The 9,536-nt window shown below is 45.2% G+C and overlaps 1 protein-coding gene across 2 annotated transcripts in view; it reads left to right on the top strand.

The window, feature by feature from the left end:
• Positions 1-9,536, top strand: part of lamb1a (laminin, beta 1a) — a 38,561-nt gene that overhangs the window by 12,772 nt on the left and 16,253 nt on the right. For both annotated transcript variants that reach the window (XM_036002863.1, XM_031316236.2), the window contains exons 15-25: positions 241-368; positions 493-613; positions 1,599-1,803; positions 2,436-2,579; positions 3,417-3,648; positions 3,884-4,047; positions 4,629-4,853; positions 5,598-5,815; positions 5,984-6,080; positions 8,180-8,549; positions 9,311-9,495. In XM_036002863.1, coding sequence (XP_035858756.1) covers positions 241-368; positions 493-613; positions 1,599-1,803; positions 2,436-2,579; positions 3,417-3,648; positions 3,884-4,047; positions 4,629-4,853; positions 5,598-5,815; positions 5,984-6,080; positions 8,180-8,549; positions 9,311-9,495 — 2,089 coding nt within the window. The remainder of the gene's footprint in view (positions 1-240; positions 369-492; positions 614-1,598; positions 1,804-2,435; positions 2,580-3,416; positions 3,649-3,883; positions 4,048-4,628; positions 4,854-5,597; positions 5,816-5,983; positions 6,081-8,179; positions 8,550-9,310; positions 9,496-9,536) is intronic.

The following is a 9,536-nucleotide window of genomic DNA, read 5'->3' as shown; positions in this document are numbered from 1 at the left end:
CGGTACTGTAGAAACAAAATATTCAGCTCTATCATTAGTTAAAAACACTAAAAATCAATTCTAGGGTTCTAAATCACGATACATACGATTTTCGATCCCCCCCCCCCCCCCCTATAACCTTGTTGGCGAAGGTAAAAAGTTGAAGAAGAGATGACCAAAGAAAGGAGAATAAAAAGAAAACCTGTTGGGGTTAAAGTCCAATGTTTAAACCATGAAAGCTATGATGTGTTGGTCCTGCAGCTGCCCGACCAATGGGAGGAGGTTCTGATGACAGTGATGAGACCTGGACCTATCAGAGCAGACAGTCGCTGTGTCAACACGGTTCCTGACGACGACCACCAGATGATCTCACTTCATCCCGGCTCACGGTAACATTCAAAAATACATTAATATACGAGTCCTCTTCAACAGGAAGTAAAACATAAGTTTATATAAGGCTCATCTACAGCACGAAGTAAAAACTGTGAGTAACTAGTTTTCTTGTCCCCTCAGATACGTGGCTCTTCCCAGACCGGTTTGTTTTGAATCTGGTCTGAACTACACGGTCCGCCTCAGTCTGCCGCTCTACTCGGCCGTCAGCGACGTCCAGTCTCCGTACACACTCATTGACTCGGTAAGGAAACGATCTGGGAATAAGGCTACAACCAGCCCTTATTTACATTATCCATAAATCTGCAGATTATGTTCCCGACCACGATCATATCTTTACATGTCTCTTTTGGTCTAAAACCCAAAGATTGAAAGATAGAAAATACTCCCACTGGAAGAGCTGGAAACAGAGGATTTGAGTTTAAAAAATTATTACGAAGTAGATGAAGAATCATTTTCTGCCAATCATCTAATTGATTACTCTGAGAAAGTAGTAACATGGATCACAAGTTCTTCTGTGTACTACACTGTATAAAGTAAGCAACAGATTCACATTATTATTATAAATATAATTATACACAAATAAATTGTGTGTTGGTCCTTCCTCAGAAATGTTTTACTAGAGTAAATGCCATTTCTTGTATTCTGATGCCTTTTAATTAAACAATTGTTTGTATAGCCTAAAATGGTTACTGAAGGCAGGATACATTCAGAAACCCGTATCTCACTCAAAACAGCATGGGTGGGTTTTTTCTTCCAAGTTTGTATGCGTGTGGAAGCACCAGAGACTCAAAATAACACCCCAAATCCCAGAAAAGTGATTTTTTTCATAATATGGGCACGTTAATGTATTGGGTTATTCCTCAAGTGGAATGAATGTGACTGACGACGCTCTGAAAAAGGATGGGAAGGGACCGATGCGCTGAATTAGAGACGGTAAAAGTGGTCGAATATCTTTTAAAAAGTGGGCAGAGCTTGTCCCAGCCACATGCAATCGTTCCGACGCCTATATGTGAATTTCTAAAGTGCAGTCAGTTGGTTTCATGGTGGTTTTCTGGTCCTCAGATGGTGTTAATGTCTCACTGTAAGACCTTTCAGACCCTCAGATCGTGTTAATGCCTCACTGTAAGACCTTTCAGACCCTCAGATCGTGTTAATGCCTCACTGTAAGACCTTTCAGACCCTTAGATGGTGTTGATGCCTCACTGTAAGAACTTTCAGACCCTCAGATCGTGTTGATGCCTCACTGTAAGAACCTGGAGATCTTCACGGGATCTTCAGAAGAAGGAGAGTCCAGCGGGAACAGCGGTTGGGAAATTTTTCAGCGTTATCGTTGTCTGGAGAACAGCCAGGGCGTTATCAAGTCGCAGATGACCGACATCTGCAGAAACTTCATCTTTAGCATCTCTGCCATGCTGCACCAGGGAGCCAAAGGTACGCCAGTTCATCTTAAATCTGATGACTCCACCTTAAATGTGATGACATACATACACATCACTCTTCAGATGCTTTCAACGCTATTTGTGGCGCTTTTTGAAACTTTTTGACACTCTTTTTAAATGTAATTACTCCAAAACAATTCGTCCACATCAGTAAAGGTGTAAATGTTTCCACAGAAGAGATTTGAAGAATTTCAAAAAAGCGAACTTCAACTTTTCAGCTTTCAGGCCAAATTATCTCTTTACACATTGCTGTAGGGCAGATCTGGGCCTCACTCTACAGAAAGCTGAGACTCCAACATACTTACTCTTTATTTCTGTTTGTGTTGAACTTTTGAGTGATGTCACTCAGCGATGAAGCAAAGTTTCCGTCTCGTTGATCCTTGACTTCCTAAACAAGACTCGACTAGTTTCTTCTTCCTCACATTCTTCAGTGTCTTCAGACCGTCTGACTCGTAAATCTGTCACCGTTGCTCCTTCAGAAAGGATTGGTCGGTTGTCTCTAACTCATCTCCTGTTTGGACTCTTCCCAGAATACCGCTGTGATCCTCACCCTTAATGTTTGGACTCTGTTTCCCAGAATGCCAGTTTGATTCTCACCCTTTATATGTGGACTCTGTTTCCCAGAATGCCAGTGTGATCCTCAGGGCTCCCTGAGCACGGTGTGTGATCCCAGCGGCGGTCAGTGTCGGTGTCGGCCCAACGTGGTCGGCAGGAACTGTGACAGATGTTCTCCGGACACCTTCCAGTTCGGACCCAACGGCTGCAGAGGTCAGAACCCCCATCCCTTCATTTTCTATTTATTAATATTTTTTTATTTATTAATATATATATATATATCCCTTCATTTAGAATCAATACTTACTGATAATGATGATCGTCAATACGTTAGGACTGGTTTAAAATAATGGATTCTCCAGTTTAAATAGATCTTTGTTTGAGTGATCTGATATAGATTAATAAAATCCAGAAATGGATCTTTGACTAGAGCTGGGTATCGCCAATGATTTGGATTCCGATTCCTAAGGTCCTGATTGGATTACATTTCTGACTGGATATCAATCAGGTCAGGGACACTTCAGTTCCAACACCAGTTTATCTTGGATATAAACCAAGCATTTACGTCATGAAGACGTGTGACATTAAATAAAGTCTGCAAACCTCTTCCTTTTGAGTCTCTTTGTGCCACAACAGAGATTCTCAGAGAACTTCTGCTGTTAAACTCCAAGCAGAAAACTTTGTTTAAAGGACTTTTTACTTCTACATCCATGGTGAAAAGACAAATATTAAAAGATCAATTTCTGGATTTTATTTATCAATATCAGATCACTCAAACAAAGATCCATTCTTTTAACCCAGCCCTATCTGGGTTAAAATAATTGAGAATCCCTGATCTAGATCCTAAATATAGGACCACCTCACTTTTTCATATATTCATAAGGAAAAACCTCTTACGGTTTTGTTCTTGGCAACAGATAAAACCTTTCCCTACAGTCCCGACCGTAAACTTTATACAAACTGTTGTTGTTGTTGTGTTTGCAGCTGTAAACCTGTAAACTGTATATGTATATATGTTATGTAGTGTTTCTGTGTTGTGTGTGTTTGCAGCCTGTGCGTGCGATCCTCAGGGCTCTCAGAGTTCGTTCTGCGATCAGCTGAGTGGTCAGTGCGTCTGTGTTTCCGGAGCGTACGGTCGGCAGTGTGAGCGCTGTCTGCCAGGTCACTGGGGCTTCCCAACCTGCCGACCCTGCTCCTGCAACGGACACGCCGACGACTGCCAGGCCGACACGGGACGCTGCTTCAACTGCAGGGACCACAGCACCGGACACACCTGTGACAGGTGAGACACACCTCAGATATAAAACACACCTGTGACAGGTGAGATATAAAACACACCTGTGACAGGTGAGATATAACACACACCTGTGACAGGTGAGATATAACACACACCTGTGACAGGTGAGATATACCTGATATACCCCCCCCCCCCCCCAGGTTTCCAGCCCCCCCTCCAACTTCAGACTTTTGAACCAATATCTAGGCCTCAGCACTTCCTGTATCTCCCCTCTGTCCAGGTGTCTGGATGGTTACTATGGCGACCCGGTGTTGGGGTCAGGTGACCACTGTCGCCCCTGCATGTGTCCCGACGGCCCCGGCAGCCTGCGGCAGTTTGCAGGAAGCTGTTACCGTGGCGACGACTCCCAGCAGGCCGTCTGTGTCTGCAACACCGGATTCAGAGGTAAGAAAAAAACTTTATTAACACTAACAGTAAGGTAAACAACTATACAGAGGGAAGAAAAACTTTATTAACACTAACAGTAAGGTAAACAACTGTACAGAGGTAAGAAAAACTTTATTAACACTAACAGTAAGGTAAACAACTATACAGAGGGAAGAAAAACTTTATTAACACTAACAGTAAGGTAAACAACTATACAGAGGGAAGAAAAACTTTATTAACACTAACAGTAAGGTAAACAACTATACAGAGGGAAGAAAAACTTTATTAACACTAACAGTAAGGTAAACAACTGTACAGAGGGAAGAAAAACTTTATTAACACTAACAGTAAGGTAAACAACTGTACAGAGGTAAGAAAAACTTTATTAACACTAACAGTAAGGTAAACAACTGTACAGAGGTAAGAAAAACTTTATTAACACTAACAGTATATCAGTATATCACACTATAGTGTGATATAACTATAGTTATATCACACTATAGTGTGGGGTCTGGAAACAACAGATTGTTATATTTTACAGATGAAACTGTTTGTCAGAAATGTCAAATGTCTGTAACTCTTCTTCTTCTTCTCTGCAGGTGCTCGCTGTGACGAGTGCTCCCCTGGTTACTATGGAAACCCCGGGGAGGTGGGAGGGCAGTGTCAGCCCTGTCAGTGCAACAACAACATCGACATGTTGGACCCTGAGTCCTGCGACGCCCAGACTGGCGAGTGTCTGCGCTGCCTTTACCACAGCGAGGGCGCCGCCTGCCAGAGCTGCAAGCTGGGTTACTACGGCAACGCCCTGCTGCAGGACTGTAGCAGTGAGTATACTGGCTTTACTGGGTACCATTTAACGCTCATCTCATTAAAGATCCTTTTAGTTTAACATGAAACAGCCCCAAATCACAATCACCAAACCCACCAGACTCCATGTAAATAATCAGGACTTTTAGCGTGTATAGAGCCAGCATATCTCCACCAGACTCCATGTAAATAATCAGGACTTTTAGCGTGTATAGAGCCAGCATATCTCCACCAGACTCCATGTAAATAATCAGGACTTTTAGCGTGTATAGAGCCAACATATCTCCACATGTAAATGGGTGAATTAAGGGTTTATTTCAACCAAACCAGAGTGGTGATTGTTGGAACAGTGGAAAGATGAACCAAGGTGGCTTTTGGTAGTTCTATTTAGTTTCTGTCCACTTTGAATGAAGTGTGTTTTACGATGATAAAAGTCCTGATTATTTACATGGAGTCTGGTGGGTTTGGTGATGGTGATTTTGGGGCTGTTTGATGTTAAACTAAAAGGATCTTACTCTTTAACTAAAAGGTCTATCTCTGTAGGGATCCTTTCCATAATGTTGTCAGACACTTAGAATAATAATCTGAGTCTGTCAGCAGCAACAACAGAACTTTTAGTGACTAACTGATGCTGAAGATGAAACTCTTGAGTAACCTCTGGATGAATGGGGATGTGGTCTGGTTCTGTAACCTGTGGATGAATGGGTTTTGGTTAGGGTTAGGGTTAATGGTGAGTAAGTGTCTGTCTCTCCCGTCCCCAGAGTGCGTCTGTAACCGGCTGGGCAGCGAGCCCTCCAGCTGCCCGCCGTCCGGAGACTGTGACTGCGATCGCCGCAGCGGTCAGTGTCGCTGCCTCCCCAACGTGACGGGCCAGCACTGCGACCGCTGCGCCGCTGACACCTGGAACATGGCGAGCGGCCACGGCTGTCAGGCCTGCGACTGCGACGCCAAACACTCATACGAGACGTCCTGCAACGAAGTGAGGAGCCACCGACACAGGATCACAACATAATATACAAAAAAAGCTTTGATCTTCAGTTTCTTAATCATTTAAAATAATTATTTCAAACATTCAGCCCATTCTGCAGAGGAACATTGAGCCTCCGGTTTCTTCTGCACGTTGAACACGAGTTTGCTTGTTCAACAGATCAGCGGTCAGTGCTCCTGTCAGCCCGGCTTCGGAGGAAGAACATGCAGCGAGTGTAGAGAGCTGTTCTGGGGAGACCCGGAGGTCAAATGTCACGGTATGCTCACTTTTTATATCCTCGCTAAGAAATCAGAGAACTGGAGTTCAAACAATCAAACATTAGTGTTTCTGATTCATTAAAACATGTCCCAACATCAGAACAGAGAGAAGAAGGAATGTTGATGTTCGTTAATAATGCTTCAGTCAGTCAGACAGTAGGGCTGGCTGGACACCATGATACCTTCAGTCTAGTTCACCTGAAACACGTTGACGTGATGTTATGGTGTTGATGTTTGTTAATAATGCTTCAGTCAGTCAGACAGTAGGGCTGGCTGGACACTTCAATAAATATTGAATCGTCATCTGCTTAAAAATATAAATTCTGTTTCCTCGCTCTTGAGGATAAAAGACATCAGAACAGACAGAAAACATGAATGGAACTGCTGAGTCAGGGTTCAGCTCTGTGGGGGGGGGGGGAACTGCTGAGTCAGGGTTCAGCTCTGTGGGGGGGAGAAACTGCTGAGTCAGGGTTCAGCTCTGTGGGGGAGAAACTGCTGAGTCAGGGTTCAGATCTGTGGGGGAGAAATTGCTGAGTCAGGGTTCAGATCTGTGAGGGATGGAGAAACTGCTGAGTCAGGGTTCAGATCTATGGGGGGGAGAAACTGCTGAGTCAGGGTTCAGATCTGTGGGGGAGAAACTGCTGAGTCAGGGTTCAGCTCTGTGGGGGAGAAATTGCTGAGTCAGGGTTCAGATCTGTGAGGGATGGAGAAACTGCTGAGTCAGGGTTCAGATCTATGGGGGGGAGAAACTGCTGAGTCAGGGTTCAGATCTATGGGTGGGAGAAACTGCTGAGTCAGGGTTCAGATCTGTGAGGGATGGAGAAACTGCTGAGTCAGGGTTCAGCTCTGTGGGGGAGAAACTGCTGAGTCAGGGTTCAGCTCTGGGGGAGAAACTGCTGAGTCAGGGTTCAGATCTGTGGGGGAGAAATTGCTGAGTCAGGGTTCAGATCTGTGAGGGATGGAGAAACTGCTGAGTCAGGGTTCAGATCTATGGGGGGGAGAAACTGCTGAGTCAGGGTTCAGATCTATGGGTGGGAGAAACTGCTGAGTCAGGGTTCAGATCTGTGAGGGATGGAGAAACTGCTGAGTCAGGGTTCAGATCTATGGGGGGGAGAAACTGCTGAGTCAGGGTTCAGATCTGTGAGGGATGGAGAAACTGCTGAGTCAGGGTTCAGATCTGTGAGGGATGGAGAAACTGCTGAGTCAGGGTTCAGATCTATGGGGGGGAGAAACTGCTGAGTCAGGGTTCAGATCTATGGGGGGGGGGGAGAAACTGTGGACTCGGGGTTCAGATCTGAGTCGTGGAGGCATTCCTTCTCCCAGAATCCTCTGCTGCGATCTGCTGTGACATATATATTAAGTCAAGTTGTTTCCTGAGGCCCGACGGTCTCGTCGCCATGGAGACGAGACCGGAGATCTGTCTGAACCTCCAAATATGCCCGAAATCCACAAAGAGGCTTTGTTAGTGACAAGCTGAGCTGAGGGACTCCATGATGTTTGTTTCTGCAGCTTAAATACAAACCAGATGTCACACACACACACACACACACACACACACACACACACACACACACACACATTCTCAGCAGTTTTGTTAAACAGGAAGTTTGACTCTGAGGAGTCTTCCTGTGTGTCTCAGTGTGTAACCCTGGTTGTGTGTGTCTCAGTGTGTAACCCTGGTTGTGTGTGTCTCATTGTGTAACCCTGGTTGTGTGTGTCTCAGTGTGTAACCCTGGTTGTGTGTGTCTCAGTGTGTAACCCTGGTTGTGTGTGTCTCAGTGTGTAACCCTGATTGTGTGTGTCTCAGTGTGTAACCCTGGTTGTGTGTGTCTCAGTGTGTAACCCTGATTGTGTGTGTCTCAGTGTGTAACCCTGATTGTGTGTGTCTCAGTGTGTAACCCTGGTTGTGTGTGTCTCAGTGTGTAACTCTGGTTGTGTGTGACAGTGTGTAACCCTGGTTGTGTAACCCTGTTTGTATGTGTATGTGTGACAGTGTGTAACCCTGCATGTCTGTGTCTCAGTGTGTAACCCTGGTTGTGTAACCCTGTTCGTGTGTATGTGTGTGACAGTGGTAACCCTGCTTGTGTGTGTGTTTCAGCGTGTGACTGCGACCCTCGCGGCACGGCAGCGCCGCAGTGTAACCATGGCAGCGGTCACTGCGTGTGTGTGGATGGCGTGTCTGGCCCACGCTGCGACGTCTGCGCCCGCGGCTTCTCCGGGACGTTCCCCGACTGCCAGCGCTGCCACCAGTGCTTTTCCGAGTGGGACACCGTCATTGGCCAGCTGTCCAATCAGACGCACCGCCTGGTCAACAAGGTGAACGCCATCAGAGCTAGCGGAGTCAGCGGGCCGTACAGGAAGTCCATCGACAGCCTGGAGAGGAGCGCCGCCGACATCCGACTCATCCTGAACCAGAACCCGGCGGAGCAACCGCTGATCCATGTCCAGGACCTTCTGCAGCAGGCCAGGTTATTATCATCATATATATCAAATATTATTATTATATATTATCTTTAATCTGGACTCCATATATATCAACCGCTGATCCATGTCCAGGACCTTCTGCAGCAGGCCAGGTTGTTATTATCATATATATAAAATATTATTATTATATATTATCTTTAATCTGGACTCCATATATATCAACCGCTGATCCATGTCCAGGGCCTTCTGCAGCAGGCCAGGTTATTATTATCATATATATCCTATATTATTATTATTTATTATCTTTAATCTGGACTTCATATATATCAACCGCTGATCCATGTCCAGGACCTTCTGCAGCAGGCCAGGTTATTATTATCATATATATCATATATTATTATTATTATTATTATTATTATTATTTCTTTTTGGGGCATTTTAGGCCTTTAATTCCACAGGACAGATGAAGACATGAAAGGGGAGAGAGAAGAAGAATGACATGCAGCAAAGGGCTGCAGGACGGAGTCGAACCCACGGCCGCTGCGTCGAGGAGTAAACCTCTATATATGTGCGCCTGCTCTACCAACTGAGCTAACCCGGCCACATATATCCTATATTATATATTCTATATTATATTATCTTTAATCTGGACTCCAGCAGAGGTTTTAGATGCATCAGATTTCTACGCTTTTGATCCTTTGTGTGTGTGTTTTTTTTATGCTCTTAACCCTAAACACTAGCAGATGATATTAAATCTGCTGCAGCAGGCCAGGTGAGATGAAATCAACTCTGTTTGTTCCCCCAGTGACCTGATGGGGGCCCTGAGCCAGACGTTGAACCACACTGAGCAGACGCTGGTCCGGCTGCAGGAAGAAGACTCGGCTGCAGGAAATAAACTGGACTCTGTGACAGCGGACGCTCAGAAACTGGAGCGCACAGTTCTGGAGCTGCTGGACCAGGTCCAGTTCATCAAGAACTCCAACATCAGGGGTGAAAAAACGACTTCCTGTTCTGTAAACTACTTCCTGTTC

Source organism: Sander lucioperca, chromosome 7 (assembly GCF_008315115.2).
Source record: "Sander lucioperca isolate FBNREF2018 chromosome 7, SLUC_FBN_1.2, whole genome shotgun sequence".
In the NCBI taxonomy this organism is placed as follows: domain Eukaryota; kingdom Metazoa; phylum Chordata; class Actinopteri; order Perciformes; family Percidae; genus Sander; species Sander lucioperca.
The sequence above is the reverse complement of the archived record's forward strand: the minus strand, read 5'-3'. Positions and strand labels throughout refer to the sequence as shown.